General features: G+C 38.5%; 3 protein-coding genes across 5 annotated transcripts; 1 reads left to right on the top strand and 2 right to left on the bottom strand.

The window, feature by feature from the left end:
• The first annotated feature begins 1,449 nt into the window (after positions 1–1,449).
• On the top strand, positions 1,450–3,600 carry slc25a4 (solute carrier family 25 member 4). Its single transcript, XM_034092579.2, has 4 exons — positions 1,450–1,653; positions 2,310–2,796; positions 2,886–3,026; positions 3,134–3,600. The coding sequence occupies exons 1-4, from the start codon at positions 1,543–1,545 to the stop codon at positions 3,289–3,291; spliced, it is 897 nt and encodes a 298-aa protein (XP_033948470.1). The 5' UTR covers positions 1,450–1,542; the 3' UTR covers positions 3,292–3,600.
• A 639-nt stretch (positions 3,601–4,239) lies between these two features.
• Positions 4,240–10,686, bottom strand: cfap97 (cilia and flagella associated protein 97). 3 transcript variants are annotated; one of them, XM_034092674.2, is made up of 5 exons: positions 10,489–10,686; positions 9,222–9,874; positions 7,990–8,270; positions 5,348–5,504; positions 4,240–4,460 (listed from the first exon to the last, which is right to left on the bottom strand). In XM_034092674.2, the coding sequence occupies exons 2-5, from the start codon at positions 9,847–9,849 to the stop codon at positions 4,306–4,308; spliced, it is 1,221 nt and encodes a 406-aa protein (XP_033948565.1). In that variant the 5' UTR covers positions 9,850–9,874; positions 10,489–10,686; the 3' UTR covers positions 4,240–4,305. The 3 variants fall into 3 exon arrangements, with proteins under 3 accessions (XP_033948565.1, XP_033948572.1, XP_033948581.1); XM_034092681.2 differs by having other exon boundaries at positions 4,240–4,457; XM_034092690.2 differs by having other exon boundaries at positions 4,306–4,460; positions 5,344–5,504.
• Positions 10,687–12,615: 1,929 nt separating this feature from the next.
• Positions 12,616–17,577, bottom strand: ufsp2 (ufm1-specific peptidase 2). Its single transcript, XM_034092566.2, has 12 exons — positions 17,483–17,577; positions 17,199–17,283; positions 16,393–16,576; positions 16,229–16,295; positions 15,716–15,870; positions 15,405–15,597; positions 15,122–15,268; positions 14,862–15,026; positions 14,653–14,777; positions 14,476–14,552; positions 13,150–13,274; positions 12,616–13,052 (listed from the first exon to the last, which is right to left on the bottom strand). The coding sequence occupies exons 1-12, from the start codon at positions 17,483–17,485 to the stop codon at positions 12,966–12,968; spliced, it is 1,413 nt and encodes a 470-aa protein (XP_033948457.1). The 5' UTR covers positions 17,486–17,577; the 3' UTR covers positions 12,616–12,965.
• Between the last annotated feature and the right edge of the window lie 5,730 nt (positions 17,578–23,307).

Here is a 23,307-nt window from a genome sequence, read left to right as displayed (position 1 = left end):
TTTTTGCGAAATAATTAATGAGATTATACTTATTAGTGACTGATACCACAGAAACGCCAGGTGTCTACATCATTTAAATATATCGATAGATGTTTGTAACATATCATTTTTTACAATTCAACATTATTTTTTAAAATTATTTTCATTGTTATTAAGGTTTCATCTATCTTGCTACTAGTTCAATATTATGCTGTTAAGAAACATTTTGAAACTCAGTTTGCCTATGAATCAACACAGTCAGGCAGCGCCCCCAAGTGGTCATTAAGTGGCAGTTAGAGTCAAAAGCTAGTGGAACCTCAGTAACAGTTATTATACTGTATTTTCATTTTAGTTTAATTTAATAAGTATTTGAGACTTTCTTGAGTTACATATTTGTTTTCCTTTTTGTGATTATATGAATGAAGAAGTCTTGGAGACGACCCCCTACTGTAGGAAGGTGTTATTTCTAATGCGTCTCCAGCCAACTTGGCTTCGTTTTGGATCATATGCCCTTGGATCATATTGCGTTTTCGTGTCCGATGTGCGTGCACGGGGCGGGGCACTGATGAACTCTCTCATGTCAAGTCACTGAGAGTTAGATTTCCGCTACGATATTTCAAACCAAAACGGACTAAAGGCTTGTGTTGCTTTTGGGGAGTACTGGTGGTAGTGGCACTTTATTTTGAAAGTAGTCTTTTCTGCTCTTGACTCCTGCTTTACATCGTGCTGAGTTCACGCCTGTTTTCACAAAATGAATGTGCAGCAAAACTGTCAACGAGTTGAGGGACAATTATTTTTTTATTTAAAATAAATGTGAGTGTGGAGATTTAATTGAATGCTTTCTTTCCTTATTTTTCTCTGGGGTACTACCATCCGAACTGTGAAGCATAATCAAAAGGGTGTTTTTGAAGTTACATTCCCATTATTTTAATACAAATTGGAATGTATTGTTGAATTGTCTGTAGTAAACATTACGTATGTTTTAGTGTGGAAATAATTACAAAGGAAATCACTGTGCATATGTCTCTGTATTTGTCAGAGTTTATCCCACCTAAATGAATGGAATTAATGTCAAGAAATGGTCTGTATTTTGTAGGATGACTGTAAACAGTTCACCATATTTATTTCCATTCAAGAACACTATAAATATAGATCATTTCATTTATTTATTGTTGACCCACAAGTAAACGATTGGATAGATTAAAAAGATGTTGCCAGCAGAAATGACATTAGAATACTTGTAATTAGCATTCGATTAGATAAGTTATTCATCTATGTTTTAAAAAATAATCAAATTCCACATTGTGTCCTTTAAACGTCCCCGGATTTTCAATTTCTTGATTTCGGCAACATGGCGCACGTCTTGAACTTTAACCTCGGAAATGTATTCAGCCTCGTCCAACTATTTGACTTAATGCATATCCATCACTCAAAATTCTCGCGATAAATGGCCCCCATATATAAGGGAAGATGAGGAGGCCTCGTCCACTTTGAGGGGCGTTGGGTTTCCTTGAGGACCTCGAGGAAGTTTCAGTCTCATATTTGCCCAGGAAAGATCCAACCATGTCGGACGCTGTGATAAGTTTCATGAAGGACTTTTTGGCCGGTGGCGTGGCCGCTGCCATCTCCAAAACAGCTGTAGCTCCCATTGAGAGAGTCAAGTTGTTGCTGCAGGTAAAATCATTTAACCAACAGATGCCCAAAGCATGCCCGCATCCTCAATCGTGTGTGCGTAAAGTGTGCGTAAATATGACATTACTGATCAACCAAACGCGAAAAATGTACATTTAGAAAAGTTTGAATGGAAAAAAAGTCCAACTATGCATTTTGTAATTTAATCTGGTCCAGTGCGTACAGTTAAGGGGCACGTGAGAGCCGCTGGCTCAGTGTGAATACGCACAAGACTTCGCAACGTTGCTGTGCCATGATGCCAATGACAACTTCTAAAATGTGTCAATAAAATGGCCATACTGGTAGTTTATGAGCTATTAGTGCGTTTATTAGGGTAATTATCACTTTAATGTAACAGACGAGCTCAGTAATATTTATTTAAATTGTATTGCTAAATTTAACTTGAACTATGTAATGTAATACACAGCTGATTCTCAAATGACAGGGGCATGCATTCATGTAGGCTTCGAGGCATACAACTACACACATTAAAGCTTGGCCGATTATGTTAATACAATAAAGTATTTTAATTGGAATACAATACTATTTATTCTGTTGTTAAAGTGGAGTGTGACAACGTTCCTTTAGGCACATTTAAACAGGAGATATGAATCAGATTTTCAATGGGAGTTTTTTGCTTTCATTGTCTTTTCCTTTAGGTCCAGCATGCCAGCAAACAGATTACCGCAGATATGCAGTACAAGGGGATCATGGACTGTCTCAGAAGGATCCCACAGGAACAAGGTTTCATTTCCTTCTGGAGAGGCAACCTGGCCAACGTCATCCGTTACTTCCCCACCCAAGCCCTGAACTTCGCCTTCAAAGACAAGTACAAGAAGGTCTTCCTTGGTGGTGTGGATCAAAAAACACAGTTCTGGCGCTACTTCGCGGGCAATCTGGCATCTGGCGGTGCCGCCGGCGCGACTTCGCTCTGCTTCGTCTACCCTCTCGACTTCGCCAGAACAAGACTCGCAGCCGACATCGGCAAGGGCCCGGCTGGGAGAGAGTTCACCGGTCTTGGAAACTGCCTCACCAAGGTCTTCAAAAGCGATGGCTTCAAAGGACTTTACCTCGGATTCAACGTGTCAGTGCAGGGCATTATCATCTACAGAGCCGCATACTTCGGATGCTTTGACACAGCTAAAGGTGCGGAAATCGGACTTAAATAACGTTTTTAACGAGTGTATATTTTGTATTTCGGGACGAGTTTGTAACTTTAATGTCCCCTCATACAGGTATGCTGCCAGATCCCAAGAACACGCACATCATCATCACCTGGGCGATCGCCCAGACTGTCACCGCTGCAGCTGGCATCATTTCATACCCCCTCGACACCGTCAGACGTCGTATGATGATGCAGTCTGGACGCAAAGGAGGTGAGGTGTCACTCGTGCATGTAGAACAATGTTCTCAGAGAGATGGATATGGTTAGTGTGGCGCAATTTACGCATTATGTTTCACTACCATGTCTCCATTTCCACAGCTGACATCATGTACACGGGCACAATGGACTGCTGGAGGAAGATCCTGAAGGATGAGGGAGGAAAGGCCTTCTTCAAGGGAGCCTGGTCCAACGTGATCAGAGGCATGGGTGGTGCCTTTGTGTTGGTGCTGTACGATGAGATCAAGAAGTACACATGAGAGACTTCTCCCAGTCCCCATGGAAACCCTTCACTTTGTTAAGGTCTTATTTCTTGTAATCGAGTGACAACATCTTGTGGTGAATTACAATGTGTAGGCTGTACAGGTAAACTGTTGACCTGGGTTAACATGCCTCCTCAGAAATCTGTATACATCCCATCTACAGCGCACAGACTGCCTTCCAGTGACAGAAGCCAGTGTTTCAGTTGCTGAGGTCCATGTGTTGTTATGGTGTGACCCCTCTGACCCATGAATTCAACCTCACCTAATATTTTATTAATAATAAAGATGTATTAGTCTAATATTCCAGTATTTGTGATGCTTGTTCTGTTTTCGCAGCAACCCACCATCAGTTAAATAGGAACCTTTCAGAGCAGGCCTTTTGACACATAGCAGAACAAGTACAGCCTTAACTAATGACAATAACAATGGCCCTGTGACTCAGTAAGCCTTGACCGTGTGCCATCATGTATAATAACAGATCCCTGAGAATAAAACAGCTAAATACAATTTAGCCATCATCAAAAAAATATCCACAATCTTTAAATTGGAAAGTAATTGCAGTAATTGCACTTTTGGTAGACAAAGCAAACATCTGCTCATACATCACCAGAAGAAAAGAATATTAACCACCTGAAAGGTTTGTACCACAGCATTGTTGGTTTTTTTAGAACTTTTTTATAATATCAAGAGTACCACAGAAATATTTGGAGTAGTTTCATCTACAACCAATCTATAAACCCATTGTTTGTTTTAATGTTGCAACATGGGTTCAGTTTGTACAGGTAAGTTTTAGGAAACAAGAGAATATCATTTTTTTGGGTCCATCATTCCCCAATTTAAAGTTGGAAACTAATTGCTCGATCAACCAGCTTAGTTTTTGAAGGCACACAATATACATAACACCAAATAATATTTCAAATAAATATTTAATTATTCTTATGTGCATCATAAACTGTACAAATATGAACAAAGGGGGGAAAGGAAGAAATACAGATGAAATGGCATCATCACTCACTGGAAAACAAGTTTATTTTTCATCATGGCTGTGTTCTGGTTTGGCTGCACTCGTTCTCTTTGTCGGGGTACGGGAGTATCACCAGGGTCAGGTGAGGGGGAAGCTGCACTGGAGCTGTGGGGGACCGAACTGCCCGGCCTGGGTCCTGCTGCTGTGAAATACAGAACAATATTTTTAGATTTACCGATTCATAACGAAATCAGAAGACATTTTGAGTCCAAATTTCTGTAGAGAAAAACAGATATTTGATCATTTCATCCATAAAGGGCCAAACCAATCGGTTGCAGTACAGGTAAACACGCACAAGCACAAACATGTTTATCAGAGTCTGTGAAGAAAGCAAGCTGATGATGATTTAAAGTTTGACACGAACCCAACAAGGATTTAATGTTAACACAATTTGAAGAAACAGGAAAAGGTATTAACAGATACTCAAATACGTTTTCTATGAAAATAGCATTATCAATTAATCTGTTATTAGATCATGTATGAATGGGTGATTCTTACCAGTGTCACTCATCAGCTGCTTTTTAATGTCTGAAATTCTTCTTCTGTTAATTAAATCTCTGCAGCTATCTGAAGGCAGCAGCACAGACATGCGCCATACATCTGCAGCTTTCATTCCAGGAGAAGCCTCGCGGCGCAGTGCCACATGCTGATCCTCTTTGTTTACCTTGATTAGATCATCACATGCAAACGCCAGCAGGCTGCTACAAAACCACTCCTGCTGGGGTCAAACTGCTCTTGTGGGCTTACAACACTCAGTGGCAGCAAAGGTGTGTTTATGGTGTGCAGCTTCCTCACGAGTGTGTCTGTCTTTAAGTGATAAAAACATCTGCTAGCCCTCGTGTTTTAGTCCTAGATACTGTGAGATGGATAGTCCTAATATGGCACATCCTTGTTATTTAAACTGTTTCATATCTGTTTGCGGACCTTGTATGAGCAGGTACTCAATCACCATGTTCTTATCCTGTTTAAGGTATCCAACATATCATTTTTAAAAGCAGGAAAAGGCAGATCTGGATCAACATTACCTACCTGAGGGCATCTTGCTGGGAGACTTCTCTTTCTTGTGTGTGGACATTGGGTATGATGAAGCTCCCAAGTATGCGGCTTGTCGCTGGAAGTCCTGCAGTTGTTCTGAGCGTTTCAGGCCAGGCGTCGGCTTGGCGGTCTGCAGCCTTTTCAGGAAAGCCTGAACCAAAACACAATGACATTAGTTACCTGAAAGGTGGTGATTCATTCATGCAGTACATTGTCATTATCTTGGCAAACTGGTAAAACAATTAGGTTCAACGTGGGTACTTCAGGATATCAGACAGGCTCACTTTGGAAAGATTTCAGCATGTGTAAATGTGGTTTCGTTTTTGTAAGGAATCAGAATCAGACACGGGTTTATTGCCAGGTAGGTTCACACGTACGAGGAATTTGGCTAGGTGTCGTGGTGCATACATAAATTAAAAAACTAAAATGTAAAAAAGAACACAGATAGTGAACTATATTAAGAACACTAATACAAACATAGTAAGATAGCAATAAAATAAAGCAGTAATTTATATTGAAATAGAATGCAATAAGTTATAGAATATAAAATATGTGCAGTAAGCAATATTGTGTGAATGTATGCATTACTGTGAAGTGCTTTATTATACATAATTAAACACAATTACATTTTGTATAATTAAAAAAGGATGAAGAGACCCTCTAAGTATTTAGTTCGAACAAATGCATAAAACGCAGCAGGACTTTTATGTGAACGATAAAACATTTTGTAGCATTTGATATATTTGCCCAAATGTAATCACATTTGTTTGGTCTTTTAACAAACATAACTTCAAACCACATTTACGAAGGGTTTATTTATTTTGCATATCCCAAGCATGATATGATCATAGAAAAAGATCTGGTACTTCACAGCAAACACAATCACACAGCATGATGCAGAACAGTGTGGGCAAGTGGCTGAATGTCATACGTGCAGTCACCCTCCCACGTGCATGCTGAGCAGAAATCTCTCAGTCAGCAAAAACTCCACATCAAGCAATGAAGCTAACAAAGTTTACAAAGTCCACCTGAGGTGATACAAATGCAAAAGTGAAGACAGACTGGTCACTAAATCAATCACTTGTTTGAGGATATATTGTGAATTTGAACAAACTTGAACTACTTTGAATTGTGCAGGACAAACGTGGCATCTTACGTGATGTGTGGGGTAGGGTGGATAACTTAATACAGTGCAGATTGAGTTACTTCACTCTAAGAATAGAGAAGGCGAAAAGCACTTCTGACAACGTTGAGACATGGACGCAAGGGAAAGAACAGTCTGTCCTGAAGATGACTGGAGCACAGTCCCTGATAAAACATCACTCAGCAATATGGGAGATCTCAAACTAATAATAATAATAATAATAATAATAATAATAATAGCATGAACCACAAGTGAAGAAAATAATGCTAGTGTTCTGCCTACACTTGCAGAGCAGACGATAACGCCGTGCTTGATGTCAATTATAATTCTCAGAATGATCTGAACACTGCAGCTGGTTTGCTTCTATCACAATGTGGTTAAGCAGGTCATGTTTGGGGTGCGAGCGCACTGTGTAGTGAAAGGCCAAAGCTGCAGAGGCTGAACCGTCTTTTAATGTCAGTGTGAGGCGCTGCCATCTGTCCCAGTCCATCAGTGTCTTCTTTCAGGGGGGTGGCACTCTTACTCCGGCACTAACTCACCCTAACTAACTAGAATCTTTAAAATAATATAACTTCAGGAGAAGAGAATGCATTAAAATAATGATGTAACAGACATCCACATAGGCTAAAGGTACAACAATATGGTACTCAATTTTATGCTTGTGAATAATGACTTGAAATGTAACCTGCAGATTCTAAAGGTTTTCCTTTCTGCTTCTACAGCAGTTTAGAATAAATATTTATCATTTCAATTAGTGCATCATGTACAGTACTGTCAAAGAATTAATTCAAAATAAAATGTACTGAGTTGAGTCTTACAAAATATGCAAAGATGCTGTAATAGATTAATTGTGGGGTGTTATGGAAATGAACAATAGATCATTTAAGAAATGGACCGCAGTATGTTCTTATTGACAGCAATGAATGAACAGTTGAGAACAGAGCCAACAGCAGCTTTGCGCATTTCAGCCACTTCGGATAGACGGTATGTTTTAAATGAGAAATCTGGATTTTTGTTTTAAGAAACACAACAGCGCCAATGCAACCTACCAACAGATACTAAAGCATTTTACATTTTTATTTCAGAATTGTTTTAATTCACCACAATGATTTGTTTTCATTTTTTGTATTCACACTGCTCAAGGCAAAAGCAAGAGTGTATACAGCAAATGAGGTTGTGATGAAATTTAAAACATTTCGTGCTACTTACTTGCTACAGGAGAATCTGATAAACCAAATGATGATGAATACCTCATTACATAGATGTTGAAACATTATGAGCATGAGGTAAACGTCAACAACACTGACCTACAGATAATAAAACCACCGACCTAAAGAGAATGTTCTTTAAAAACTTTACTTTAAAGAGCACTGAATAATTTATCTTGAAAAGCAAAAAAGAAGAAGCTTGCCTTGCCATTTAAACTAATGTTTAGGGTTTAGTGTTATTGTAAATATTGAAATGAGTATTGACCCCCAGAAGCAAAACTCACCAGGTTGTCCCTCTCGATGCGCTGCTGTTCCCGCTGCCTGTTCAGTGCGCTGTGAGAGAGTCGGATAAACGACGACTTGCTGGCCGGATGGGTTTTCTTCCTAGCGCTGCTTCCTGGTCTTGGTGCTGGAGAATGGCGCGAGATCTCCCGAAGAAGGCGATGGTTCTCCCGTTCTATGTGTCGAGCCTCATCATTGCTGAATGAGTAGTTCTTCCTGCTTCTCCGTCCAGGATGGTGGAAGATCAGTTCACCTTCAAGATGGCTCTCTGTCCTGAGGGAGCCTGATCAGTGAAAAGAACAATTGTTACAGTTTCTTAATCTGCATTTTAAAATGTTTTATTCAATGTTTTTAATGTTATGCTTTATGCAATGTTTTGATATATTTTAATCAAAGGTGAACCAGGTGCGATGGGTTACAAATAAACTACACTGAAAAACTGAATCTACAAACTTTTAAAAAAAAGCCACATCAGCCGCATCATTCAAAGGGTTGTATACTTGTATAGACATTTTGAATAACTGAAACAACATTTCAAAATGTCTAATGATTAAAGTATTATAACAGGTAATACAGTATAATACTAAGCATGCTTAGTGCAAATTATTCCAGATGTTAGGTGTGAGGAAATATAGTCTGTTGATGTTAAGTATAAAACTATTTCTGTCATGTTATAAATAAGAAGTAAAGTTACCAAATCTGAGAGTAGCAACAATGTTACACACACTGTAGTCCGATAGTTCACCTCTTTGGTCTTTTACACTTATTTGAATCAAACTAATTATTCACTTGTTTTATGATATTTTATCAAAATCCTGTCCACACTAAGGTGCTTACTAGCAATAAGGTGTCACTAGAAGTGTTATTTAAGTACTTTGTCATCTGTCACTTGTCATTAAAGTCATTTTAATAGCTTTTTTTCTTGCAAAAATGTCAGATAATGTGGTTTTAAGCCTCTCAAATGAACACTTTCCTGAGTTTCTCTGTTTTAAAGCATATTAAACTGAGAATCTTTAGACCTTGCAATGCCAAACAAGATATATAAAGATAACACATTGGACTCTTTGAAACTGGGAAGAACATTTCTTTCTATTTTCTAAAATGTTATGGGCCAAACGACTAATTGTTCATTTTTGCCCTTGAGGTAGGTAGATATTGCTTAATTTAAAAAAGGAAAATACAAACAAAAAAAGCCTGAGCAGTGTTAAAGAGCACAGCAAACATGTTAACTCACACTCGTCCACATCCTGGTCTGAGTCCTCCTCCTGATGCATGTCTCTCAGGCCACTGGAGGGCACCCTCTTCTCCTTCCGCTGCTCTTTAAGGCTTCCCTCTGTGTGATTCAGGTCCAGCGACTGGAGAGGGCTGGTGTCAGGAGAGGAGAGGCGGCTAACATTTGTCCCTGTACCCTCTGTACGGCCAATAGGAACTCCCTGAGATCCTGCTGAGCCCCCTCTGGTCTTACCTACTGCAGGTGTTTTGTTGGGCCTGGGAAGGGTGCGTGAATCTGGACTGCTTCTCCTACTGCTACTTCTAGAGGAGCTCTCTGAGTCTGCACCTGCACTGCTTTCACTGAAAGTAGGGGATGTACGCCTTTTTGAGGGCGCACTGCCATCATTGAGTACTTTATCCAATGATATCCTGGATTCCATGCTTTCATCTTCTCCCTTTAAATGAGAGCTGACTTTTGTATTTTCAATTGGTTTTGGTTGTAGCCTCTCGTGTGCTGGTGGACCCTCCTTTTCAGCTTTCCCGCCTTTCTCCAACTTTTCCCCTCCATCTTTGCTGGCACTAGTATCTTCACCATCACTGTCGAAAAACGAATGGTCCACTTCACCTTCTAGTTCACCGGGGCTCAACATGGCAGTCCTCCCCAACAAACTGAACCTGTAAGGTAGTGCATGATATTAGTATTTAATGTATTGCATTGTATTTGTTGTCTACGTGTCAAGCTGCCAAGGGACTGGCAAGGAGCTAGTTGCTAAATCTGGTACAATGCATCTCCCCTCCTTATGCCGTTGTATGTAGCCCTTGACCAATAAATACAATAATAAATTAAACTGACATTAGAAAAAGGCCATTCAGACTTGATGCAATTTGTTGTATTGGATTATACAGTATATCTATCTATATAGCAGGTTTAAACACATTTCTTATTGACAAACCATAAATGTAAAACAATGGATGTAGGATTAATACATCTCGGAACAAACAACTCTAAAATATGCTACTATTCACGACTTGTAGTTAAGGTTGTAGCTACAACTTGCAAACACATGTGCATGGTACTTGCATGGTTTAGCATTCTTGGAGAAAGACTGAGGTCAAGGTACTGTAACAAACTACACTTTACACCGTAAATCTATTATCCACCATGGAAACGCATGTTTTAAACCTGCAACACGTTCCAAGTGTGATGCTAATTTATGTAGCTATAGTCAAACTATAGTAGTCAGTATACGTGTTAGCTAACTTTAGCTATATGACAAACCGCATCTTACCTGGCAAAGGGTCGACCGGTAAAAAGGGGTTCGTGTTACAGTTGCATTAACCTCGTTAGAGAGGGTGTACAAAGATTAGGAGACAAACGAATTAAACGCAAAACCGCATTAAAAACAAATCTTCGTTAGCGTGCTTCAGCTGGCTGCTGTCAGCGGGACATGGTGCCTAGTAACCAGGCAACGTCACTTCCTGGCAACGACTGCTCTCGTGCAGCGGTCTCCAGTAGGGTTTTAAAAAGTTTTCTTTCTTTATTTTATGTAATTTGTATTACTTTATAGGCCTATCCCTGGTTTGAATTGTTCGTATACAATATATATCATGTTCATATATCCTCTTGAATAAATAAAATGAGAAAAAAACCAAAAAGGTAGTCTATTTTAAAGAGATTTCTCACACAGAGAGATTTGAGTTCCTATATTTTTCAAACTTAGAAAAGTATGATGGAATGAATCACGCTGGGCATAATTATTAAACTTGCTTCTGTATTTGGTTGGAATAATGTTTTTATTGGTATAAACTATAAAGACTAGGAAATGCATTAAATGTATTTTGTACTCCTTTCACCACAGATGAGAAGACAACTCTTTTTTTGGGAGTTTACCTTTAAATACTTTAGTTTGTTTGTTTTTACTGGTGAAACACCTTAAAATGTATGTTTCAAACTTGTTTTCTTTTTAGCAAATTCTATCGACACTATATAAACCCAGCATATACAGTTTTCTTTGTAATGATATCCAAAACACTAATTTATATATATACCATTTTTCTTTCATATTTGTACTGTACAATGTTCTAGACTATATTTATGTTTCTTTAATTTAGCTGATTATTTTTTATTTACCAAACCACCAAGACAAGACATTTGTTTAAGTCTACTTGGCAATAAAAAGTTAAAAAAGGTATACATTCAAAAGTATCTGGTAAACTAAGCAACTCGAAAGCACAGTACAGAGGACACTATATTAAGGAGTAACCACATTAAGAAAAAAAAAACACAGCAGTGATTTCTCTGTCATCTAAAGGTTTAAACTACTTAAACATATCTAGAATCAGAACAAGTAGTGGAACAGACAAGAGGTCATCTAGTTTTTCCTTGGAAATCTATTATGCCAAAGTAACTGCTCCCCCTAGTGCATACCCATTAACAAGAAAGGGGATTATCTGAAGGCGCGTCCCCTGACATTATAATTTGTCACGGGTTTTCTCTTAATAACATTGTTAGAGCTAGAAGTGACACACACTAATGAAATTCCAATATCCTAGCACAATAGCACTTGGGTGAATCTATCGTATAAACCTGTGTCTGGTCACTGTCATAGCATTTACATGCCTATGCAGGATGGGTAGAGATGGGAATTGAATGGGGGTTCATTCTGTGGCGTCCCGTACTACAATCAGCCCATGGAGAAGAAATCCCAAAGAGTGACAATACGTCTCTGAAAAATGAACTGTCTGGTCTACGCTCAACAGATTTTAAAGAAAATTCAACATTTTATTATGTACTGTTGAGAAGGGGAAAGCATCCATTTGACTCTGACAACTGGCTGGTTATGAAAACTCAATTACAGGGACTGATTGTTTTCTAATAATGGGCTGTGTCAGACATGCTGCATTCAGGCACAGCTTCTTCTCTACTCAAGTTGTTCTTAGAATAAGACCAAGGGCACCTGGGGGTCCTTAATGTTTCCAGAAGGTCCTCAACTAAATGAGGATTAGTGTAATTTCACTGCAATATATTCACTAGCAAAGATATTTTATTTATTTCACTAATTAATACAAAACAATAATCCTTCAATTTAGGTGTCCATAGAAAAACAGATATTTTTTTTAGGCATGCATTATTTGGTTGTCTGTCATAGGGCTGACAAATAACTATTATCTTATATCTATACAATTCAAAAGTAAAGTAGAAAATCTTCAAGGTATCAAATGTGAAGCTAGAATCAAAGAAAATGTGGCATGCTTTAAAAAGATCATTTTGATCATCTCTTGTATTACTTGGAAACAAATAAATAAGGAATTAAGAAAAACTGATGACAAAATGTTATGTACATTTAAATAATTTATAAAATCAGTCATTTCTCTACTGTTTTATGCACTGGTAAGAAATGATAAAACTTTGTTGATTTTGATGAATTGTATACCGGATTTAATGACCCGATCTGGTATTCATATTTTACTAGCCTTTTTCCTATAATGGCAAGTACAGAAAGTAGATTACATTAAATAAATCAATTTGTTGTTTTAATACGAAATTACATCCATCTTTAGTTCTTCCATTCGTGTTAAGACAATACTTTATGTAGGATATGACCAAAGCTATTCAAATGAATTACATTACAATTTAACATCATTACAGAAATGACTTGCAAAGCTGGAAACATTTCTGTAAAAGTAGCAGACAATAGTGTCACTCTAAAGTTTCACAGATGCTTTACCAATGTTAGATGATGCCCGTATGAAAGGCTATGACAGCTCAGATGACCTTTGGCCTCTGAGGCAGACACAGATTATAATAAGCAGTTTGGTCCCAAAAATCTGGTCCTTTCCAGCCACACCATCCCTGGGAAAGATAAGATACCAAAATCAATACAGCACATTATGTGAAAATGTGTACTTGACAGAGGAATGCAGCCAGTGCAGATGCTTGTAACAGTTACCTTGTCTGTGATAACCTGTAAGTCCTCCGCTCCTGTGTAATGGGGATCGAGGATAAGATAGCGGATCTGTCCAGTGGTCTCACTCCATGCCACACCTAGAATAGTGTGAGCTAACACTCCCCCTCCTGCAAGACAGGAACAATAATGTGAAAAAATAAAATGCAATGCAATGATCTCATGAAAAACAAGATCAGACAATCAAATGTTGCTTAAAGGTCCCATGTCATGGCCATTTCCACTGATCATAATTCCATTGTTGAGGTCTACTAGAATAGATTTATATTGTGCAATTTTCTAAACTCACATTGGTTTCTCATACAGCATCTCTGTATAGTATGTGTATTACCTCTCTGTCCTAAACGACTTGTTGGAGCTCCTGCCCCCCCCTCCCTGTGAGCCCACTGTGCTCTGATTGGTCAGCTCGCCCACTCTGTTCTGATGAGTCCACCACCGTTACAGCAGAACATCAGTGATTATATGTTACAATGTTACAATGTTACAATAGCAACCAGAAAATGACACCAGTAATGGCAAACAGATGAGAATGCTGCGTGGGGTCTGGGTGCCGTGTTGGCGGGACGTTGCGCGGCTCGCTGCTGCGAGGAGCGGACAGTGTGAGCTGGGTTCATTTCCTGCTTGCTGCGTGGGGACAGCGAGACATCGCAAATGGACGCGGGAAGGGGAGGGGGGTGTTCAGGGGGCTGCAGCACCCCCATCTGCGAGGCTCCACTAGCACCCCCCCCCCCCCAGCGCGTCACAGTTTCGCCACTGAGTGTGTGTGTGTGTGAGGAGCTCCGGATTGGTCCATTTGGGTATGGTCACATCACTGTACCCAGGAAGAACAAGAGAAATCTCCAATGAGGTGTTCTGGGGCAGCATAGACAGGTCTTTTCTCTGTTAGAGTTTTACTCGCTACAGGGTGTACTTTGAGGATTTGTGACTTTGCAGACCGTTTACATGGACATGCATAAAAACCTTCATAACACACAAGGGGATGGGTAATAACCGGAAAAGCATGACATGGGACCTTTAAGTGTAGGAGTTATAATTGTTTAAAGGTTGTTTAAAGATTCTCTTCTTTTACAGCAAATGCTGTAACAGTTTTAAGTTTACATTTAATTAGCCATATAAATGGCATTTTAGGGTCAATTATTACTTTTTTTGACCAGCTATAAACCCTATGTTGCTAAAGAGTCAGTGTTAATATTGCTAAAGATGAAATGATCTTCCTTTATATGGAAATATATACACAAAGTATTTTATGGTTTCAGTTTTTGTATTATCAGTTTATGTAAAGTTTTGAAATGTTTCAGATATCCAGCTTACCGATCATGATAGGAGTCCCTTCAGTCAGGAAGTGGTTGGCCAGTTCTCTGCCCTTGGATGCCAACTCAGAGCCTTGACTAAAGAGTACAAACATTTATCATCAGATGAGTCCAAGTCGTGTTGAATATAAAGTACATCCTCATACAATGGGTTATCCATAGGATTCACACAACACACCTCACAAACATGATCTTTGAGGTGACCTCCAGCAGCTGGTTCAGAACAACCTGAACCTCAATGGAGCCGATCCACTGCCGTGATCCAACGAAGGAGCCCTGTTTGTCTCCAACATACACTAAAGTCTGGAAAGTTGAAAGCCAATTAAGAGCAGCCATTTTGGAAATTTCTAATATTTTGTGTGATATGTAAAAGCCCCACTACTGTACCTGTTGGATTTCCCTGTGGGTGGGCACGGCTCGCTCTACGTAGCCTTGCTGCGTGAACCAGGAGCAGATAGTCTGCAGCGAGCGATAAGCGCAGCCCCAGCCGTTGTCATCCATATGATCCTGCATGTAGTGGTGATAGCTGTAGATCCCCTGCACCAAGTACACCTTGAGGAAACACACACACAAAATAAAAAGTATGTTTCAGTATTTTCTAAAGGGGAATTAGAATGTAACAGATTTTAATTTGTAATGTGCCTCACCTTTCCGTTGTCCAGCGTGGGATGTGTGAGGACCATATGAGGATTTCGGAGGTAGCCATCTTTGTAGGGCTCATTGGAAAAGTGGAAGGCATTCGCTCTCCTAAAATAAGGCCAGTCATCTGGTAGCTCAAACTGCTGATGCAGTTCCTATTATGACAGAGATATTGTGTCCGATGAAAAACACTCTAAATTGCAGCCCTATGCTAGAGGGGTTAAGATTATAACAAGTTAGAGAAACAACATGTCGACTGTTTGTTATTATTTGAGAGAATCTCAGTCTTACCTTACGATGTGTCTCTAGTTGGCTGTCAGGCACTCCTGCAGGGTAAACCACGGTCACCAGTCCTTTCGGTTCTGGAAGGAGGAAGTGGAGTGGCTCAGGTAGCAGCAGTGTGGCCCCCTTCATGTGTTGCAGGGTCACTTTCTCCATCTCACAAAGCTGATGAGTCAGCGCCTCCAACAGGCGCTCAAAGGCACTGCAACACAGAAAGAAACGCTCACAGTGGGCAAAACTATTCATGGTGTGTCAAGTGTCTGACTGTTTCAGAATGTTTGAACTGATATCAAATCAAATGCTTTTGAAATAATGCATACTCTTTGATTGTGTCGCTGCATGTGGTACGGACCACACAGTCCATGGGAAGAGTTGTAGACAGGAAGTGGGATTTCTGCAGTGTTCTCCTGAGGATTGGTGCTGAAAGAGGGCCTGTCTTTGTCACCTCCATCATCAGGCAAAGGTTAATGACACTCTGAATGACAAGGTTGAAGTTACATTCAAGCACACACAGACACCATACAAGTAAGGCATAGTTGAATTACCTACAAAAAATGTATCAGCAAATATCTTCATTATCAATTATTTGTATGCAAGTATTTCTGCAAACTGACAAGGCACTTTTTCAGGCATTTAACAAACCTTCCAATAGTCAAATTAATTGGGAGAAAAACAAAATATATTCTATATCTACAAAATATTGCTAATATGGTGGTTAGCAAGGGGAGAATAATCAAGAGGGAGTCACGATTCCCCCCATTAGCACAGTTTACAGCATGCTGCAAAATACAACTCCTAACTATCTTCATAAACTAAACAGTTACAATACATACCGCTGATGAACTTTTTTTGTTTTTCTTTTTTGAGGATCTCTTCCCAGCGCTCTCTTGTTCATCAGTCCTGAAATAAATAGAAACATTAAACCACAATTCAGCCAAATAAAAAAACATTTTCAGATGAGAACGAATTGTTTTTGTTTTTTTTAAAGTTAACTTACTGAATCCATTGATGTATATCTTCACATAGTGTGTTCGGAGTTATTTCTTCAGGTGTGACATATACCCCTTTGTTTGGCCAAATAATAAGAGAACTGTCGCAGACTGTCAGGACACAGGATTCAGATTTCACCTGAGAGTGAAGCGTCGCAAATGTTCTCGAGATGACTTTCTGCATGAGCAGTGCTGAAAGAAGAATTACACACAGAAAATATTAGCCTTTTCCAAATACTACACGGTTTATACATTTCACTTTGCTGGTAATTTAATAGTATTCTTGCCATATGTATTTTTATATATGGGGTTATATCCTTTTGTTTATTTTTAAAACAAATGTAAAGGTTTGTGTGAGAAATTTTTTGAAAGTTTATTAATCTTTATCTTATAAGCACCATTAGAATCTTACCCTCAACATTTTACTTGGTATAATATCAGTTCTAGTGAATTGCATCCACCATATTACAAAAAATACAACCTGTATGTAACAGGGCCATAGAAACCACTGAGGACAGGAACGTTTGTGGTTTTGTTTCAGGTATATTTAACATCTTCTACATTTACATATTTATTATTTAAAGGCATGGTTGTGGTCCTGCTTGTTGTGCTCTGAAAGTTATTGGGTTGTGGAGACTTGGAGACAAATGATACAGCAGTGGGGAAGGACACAGGAACAGCAAGTTGTGATTAAGACAGAGACTGAATTTATGATATTCAAACTTTGCTTAGGCTCACATTATTATTATTATGATATCCAAATTTGAGATCCACTACGTTCAAAAAAAGTGCAGTAAAATCTCCATGCACATACCATCTGTGCTGTCCAGCTGACATTTAAACTCCAGCGGCCCTCTGACACGAAGGATAGTGCCTGAGTCGGAGGAATCTGTAACAACCTGTGGTTAAACCAAGAGAAGTAAATAACCTGAGAGAACTAGCTGACACAGTTAACAACATGTTAGTGTTTGACTGCCAACCACGAAGCGAGGGGCCACTGCCAGCTGACAGTAATATATTACAGAATACAAAAGCAGAAGAACAGATGAACAGAAGGGAATATGAACGATTAGTTGTCATCTTATATTTGTAACTGACCATTTTGTTCGAGTTGAATCCAGTTCTGTAAAATCAAGAAGATATCTCTCTCTACGCTCTGGGGGCAGACATGTCTGTTTGTAGGAAGTGTTCAACGTGTCTCTGACTGCTGCATTCTATTGGTCAACACTGACCCCGCCCACTTGTGGTGCATTCATGGCAACTCGTAATTGGAAGACTTTGCAGGATAACAGTGGTTCCAAACCTTTTACAAGTGATTTATTTCCTTCTCAGATTATTACAGAATAATGATTTGTAATGTCCTGAAGAGGTGAAAGTATGTGAAAAATTGCATTATATCTGAAATAAACAAAAAAACACAACTGAACATAATTGTGTGTAATGGGCTGGAAACATTGAAGTATAAAAGTAAACTCATTATGAAGAAATAATGGGCTCTGTCTTTGTAACAAATAATAATAATAATAATAATTATAGTAATATATTCAATTTATGTAGCGCTTTTCTAGATACCCAAAGTTGCTTTATAGAGCAATAAACAAACAAAGAGGAGATGTAGTGAATTGGAGACGTTACAATCTAAATTGTAATGCTGTAGCTGGCTGCAGTTGAGGTTATTATAGTCATTTTAATGCAGTCAGCAGATGTAATTTACTGTATAACAATGAAATAAAAATCCCTGGTAACATTATTCATTTAAAGGAGTACACATATTTCCTCTGAAATGTATATATCTTGTCGAATTTTAAATATTTCAAATTGAGAATTGGTTGAGTTTGCATTCTGGACAAATTCATAATAAACATATAACTTAAAAAAAACTCCTACTGGCACTACAACTGTAATAATGCTCCAATGTATTGTACTGGTCACTGCTAATGAGTGCACTATAAAGCACTGATGCTGTTTTACATTATTATATGCGTCTCTGATGCTGGTTCTGCTTTACTAGGCTTGAGTGAGGCATAATATATCTGATTATCCCAGCATCAGTGCCCATGTCACCCATCTTATGCAACATTTACAAAACATGCGTCAACATTTTTATATTTTTATAGTCTTTGTTACGCTTTTTGCATAGTATTTAAAACTTCATTTTTTTGTTCAAGGATAAAGACTGCAATGAGGGTGCAAAGAGTCACAAGTAATACATTAAACCCTATTTGTATGTGTATTGCTTGTTTGCCTCAGGATATTACATGGCAGCCATGCGTGCTAGGCCAGGCGGACACAGGGTCAGAGATGCTTTATGCATGTCAAAGTGGGAGCTTTCCTGCTATTATGTATTGCAGCAAATATGACCCTAAACAAATATTTAAACATAACAACAACAACACAAAATAAACTAACTCCTTTCTCCCAAAAGAGAGACACTTTTCTGAGTATATTAATTATTGGTAATCTATGTGAATATATGTAAACAAAAGGATCTGCTGACTCACATTATAGCACCCTTACACTTAATGTGTCTATTAAGTGTTATTCATCATTATTACCGAGGCAAATAAAGCACATGCCTGGAGGCAGAGTTGAAAATGGGGTCAGGTTTAGGTCAGTCGTGTTTTGTTCTAACATTGCCTCTGGATAAAATCATCAAGGGTTTGTTAGGAGTACTGGGAGCTGAAATAGCCCATCTCATACACACATTCAGACATCAAATGTCTAAATGCAGCAAATTGTCAGTAAAATGTGAATAAACACACTTAACATGCCTAGTGCACAGGGCTGGTTTGTAGTGTTAGCACTTATGAGCATGCAGACAAAGTGGATGCTTTGTAGAGCATCTCTTTGAAAAGTAAAATTTAGGGAAACAACACTTATTTTTAAATTGTGGAAAAGAAAACACAATGTTTTTGAGTGCTCAAAAATGTCAGCTGTTATATCCACTGCATAAATGCAACATTACAAAATATTAACTGCAAGTATATTTTAAAGATCTTTATGTGCCTAGATAGTTGCATTGTGTCTGACACTAAGTTTCTTCTTCTTGTTATACTGAGTACATCCAAAGTATATACATTGTAACCATCTGAAGTCATGACTGTTGAGTTCCTGTGGATTTACTGGGCTTGATTTGTGATAAGATAGCTATCTCTCTCTGCATATCATAAACACTGTTAGGAGTGTGTGCAGAGACTAAATATATGGCAGGCACTATGGAAACTCACATAACAAACGAAGATTCATCATATGGAGATAAGCAAAGTTTTTTGGATTCATTTGGTTATGTAATAGGAGTAATTATGTAATGGGCGGTGTGTGGCGCAGCGGACTAGTGTGTTGGTGTTTGGATCCGGGGATCACAGGTTCAAACCCGATGCAGTCAGCATGTCGTTGTGTCTCTGGGAAAGACACTTCACCCCAAATTGCTCCTGTGGGGATTGCCCACAGTATTGAGTAAGTCGCTTTGGATAAAAGCGTCTAACAAGTAACATGTAATGTAATGTAATATCCAAGAAGTGAAGATGGAAATGTTATATAGTTTTCTCTCTCCTTCCAGCTCATGACCTCAACACAGGTAGTTGTTGTTCCTATAGAGCAGTTTAACATTTGGGATCATGACAAACGTTGCTGCTGGTAACTGTATGTGCACAGGTCTTTCTCAGCTAAACAAAACAAAAACACTATAATAACAATGTGTTTTGTATTTCATACAGTTTACAGTTTGGGAATAATTATTTACATTTTAAAATAAAAAAAAAGTAAAGTTTTCTCGACAAACTGCAGGATAATTTACTGAAAAAAAGAAATATCTTGATAAAACATACTGTACACGTATTTTTGCCTCTGGATATCGAATGACTTCAGCTCCACGTCATTGCTCTCCAACTGAGGCATGGGCTCTGGGTGGTGGTCCGCAGTCATCCCTCAATTCACCCCAGGCCAACATCTGAGAGAAAAATAAATGGAAAAATTTGAAAAGAAAATTGAAAAGAAAACAGTCCAACACTCGGCCCGATTCCTTTGGTCTAACTAAAATAAATACATGTTTTAACATGACATAAACGTGCTGAAATCAATATTTATTAATTCAGCTGAAAACACTTTTCTACCTTAAGACATTGTAAGATTTTGAATGCATTGCGTTTAGTTTTAATATTAATATTGCATATTTTAATTACATATCATAGATCTATACTTCTCTTACTTACTAATTGTTTTTAAAATGTCTTCCAAGTATTGAAAGCCCGGTTAAAATACCTCCTAATTCCCCACATATCAACGTTTAAATTGCAATATCACAGGCAAGCTAAACAAATCGTGTGCATGTCTTTAGCTCATGCCTCAGAATCAATTGTCTTCTCCTTTGCCTCTCCTCTACACCTCTGAGAAAACACAACAATGAGACACATAGCAACACAAAGCCAACACATTGTTTATTTGCCATGAAACTTAATTCACTGTCCCATCTTGGTATAAAGCAGAAGGTCCATGTTGCAGATGATCATCACAAAGAGGTTTTATCATGCCAGTGCAGCTGGTGCCATTTCCTCTGGGTCCTGATGAGAGGCGGCAGCAGCAGCTGCACACTGAGGAGCAGATGTGTCGCTCAGACCTGAGGATTGCCTGCAAGATCTTCTTCAAGACGTCACTGAAGATTCATTTGCATTAGCCTCTAGAATGGAAAAGCACTGACAGAGGAATCTCGAGTCCATACGTCACGCAGAATCATTTGTTTGACATGTTGTTATCATTATTTAATTTTCAAATTAATTTTTTTTAACTCAAACATACAATTGATCTTGTCATGACTAGGAATATAGCCAACCAAACGGTGACTCATCTAATTTACTTTCGTATCCATTATATTTTACTTTCAAAAGAATGTGACGTCTTTAATTTGGCTTGAGCAACCTCAATTACTGTCAGACCTTAAAGCTACAGCTCAGTGATGATGATTTACCCCTAAATCCCTCCTTTAAAGTCTAATAAGAATGAACAGTACATGCATTTGTATTATATTATCATCATAAAATAAATGTTGACAGACTCTTTTGTCACGCCTCTCTTCAAGGGGCATTAATTATTACGGGATGGGACAAGTCATATTTACATAATTGTGATTCATATGACCCTTGCATTTACACTGATGTATAACAGACTTTTTAAAACTATGTTAAAGGAATAGAAATGTAAAACTTCATCAAGGTACCAAATATTTCTGTTTAATGGACAGATTTTGCTATTTGCTTACCAATGAACCAACCTTTTTCAGACTTCAATGTAATGACCACATTTTATGCACCATAAAAGCTTTCCTGATTAAATAAGTTGCATATTTCAACATGGCCGTTTAATGAATTGCATTGAGGTCGGTCACTCTGTAGCCAAATTAAACCATTCCCCCTTTAATGTCCAACCTATAAAACGTTTGTCATGTGAAAAATCCCGGCCTTGTTGTTGAAAGAGTGCCAATGTAAGCAGTATGCTTGTCCAGAGTTATCCTGTGAGAAATGAGAAGGCTCCTGAATGACAAAGTTGTTCATTATTTAAGCTCTAAAATGGATTTATTATGTTATAAGAAAATGCTTTTTTCCGACCAAACAAGACCAACAAGCAATGCTGCAGCCTCATCGTGGCCAATGATATCTATTTTCGACATGTAATGTATTAATGATCACCAACATGTATAATCAGCACTGGAACATTCCTTAAAAACAAATGGGATTCACTGTTGCACACACAGATAACACTAACAGCTGTTGTGCTGTAGATTTGGATATGTTGTGTTAGTAGAAGCTGATGTAGCCTCGAGTCAAACTTTTTTTTAACGCTTCAACCCCAGACTTTTTTCCTCTTTCAAAATGTGTCTTCAGACTCAACCGAAGTGACTTCACTTAAGACAATTTATCAGACTTTGCACAGATCCCTCTGGAGCCACAAAAGGCGTCATACTACTTTATCCACACATGCGGTAGTACTCCCCAAGTCCTTCAAACAGATGTATCAATTGGTTAAATGTACCTAAGTCATTTGAAAGGAAATGTAAACAATTGCTGATACTTACTTCTTGAATGTGAAGATGTGTTGCATGCCCAATACTGTATGTCGTCTTCGTAGGAATGGGAGCATTTATTGACCATTCTGCATATGAATAAAAAAGGTTGTTAGTAAAATAACAACAACCTTGGCATTGATGACCAAAAGCAAATATAATAATGTGGATTAGGGGTGTTCATGTGTCATTTTTCACAAGTCAAGCGTTGAGACTATACTGCCTTTGAGAAGCTCTTGAACAGAAACGCAAGATTGAAAGTGCTGGTCCTGCAGGGGATTAAACAAAGAGTCTGTGTGGGCCTTTTTTCTTGAGCTTTAATAAAAGCACAAATCGGCAGAGGAACCTTGCTATTTACAATCTGACACATCAGACAGGCGTCCATTCACAGGTATTTCACAGGGGAAATACAGCAGGGGAGTTCCAATACAGGGATCTGTGTGTAAGTGTGTGTATGTCTGTGTGCGGGAAACACATTCACAAATTAAGTATTTTGGTTAAAGTATTAAATAAAATGGTAGCAAACACAGGTACAACTATTAGTATTCTGCAAGTTTATTATAGTGTCAATATCACCATAAAGACCACCATTTGTGAATGAATACCATAGCACTATGATTATTCCTTTATGCTATGGTACGATGAATGCCACTCTAGACTGATCTAAATAAAAAAGTGCACTGCATGAAAGTAAGTCGCCTGGAAATAATGTCTCATTGCTGATAGGTTGTTCAGCTACACCAGCCCCACGCATGGATTGGCCAAGTGCTCTTTTTTCTCCAGTTTCTCATTGGCTTTTGGTAATGATAGTTCCCTGCCATAATTTGCTCGTGCAGTTCTCAATGAATATTGTATGTGGTCTCTGGCT

The sequence above is a fragment of the Pseudochaenichthys georgianus genome, chromosome 1 (assembly GCF_902827115.2).
Source record: "Pseudochaenichthys georgianus chromosome 1, fPseGeo1.2, whole genome shotgun sequence".
Taxonomy (NCBI): domain Eukaryota; kingdom Metazoa; phylum Chordata; class Actinopteri; order Perciformes; family Channichthyidae; genus Pseudochaenichthys; species Pseudochaenichthys georgianus.
The sequence above is the reverse complement of the archived record's forward strand: the minus strand, read 5'-3'. Positions and strand labels throughout refer to the sequence as shown.

Coding starts and splice junctions, on each gene's coding strand:
- slc25a4 (XM_034092579.2), top strand. CDS start 1,543: ATGTCGGACGCTGTGATAAGTTTCATGAAGGACTTTTTGGCCGGTGGC. Junction 1,654..2,309: donor GAGTCAAGTTGTTGCTGCAG/GTAAAATCATTT, acceptor CTTTTCCTTTAG/GTCCAGCATGCCAGCAAACA. Junction 2,797..2,885: donor ATGCTTTGACACAGCTAAAG/GTGCGGAAATCG, acceptor CCCCTCATACAG/GTATGCTGCCAGATCCCAAG.
- cfap97 (XM_034092674.2), bottom strand. CDS start 9,849: ATGTTGAGCCCCGGTGAACTAGAAGGTGAAGTGGACCATTCGTTTTTC. Junction 5,505..7,989: donor GCATCGAGAGGGACAACCTG/GTGAGTTTTGCT, acceptor GTTTTGGTTCAG/GCTTTCCTGAAAAGGCTGCA. Junction 4,461..5,347: donor TCCCAGCAAGATGCCCTCAG/GTAGGTAATGTT, acceptor TGTATTTCACAG/CAGCAGGACCCAGGCCGGGC.
- ufsp2 (XM_034092566.2), bottom strand. Junction 16,296..16,392: donor GATATACATCAATGGATTCA/GTAAGTTAACTT, acceptor TATTTATTTCAG/GACTGATGAACAAGAGAGCG. Junction 15,871..16,228: donor ACAAAAAAAGTTCATCAGCG/GTATGTATTGTA, acceptor CTTGTCATTCAG/AGTGTCATTAACCTTTGCCT.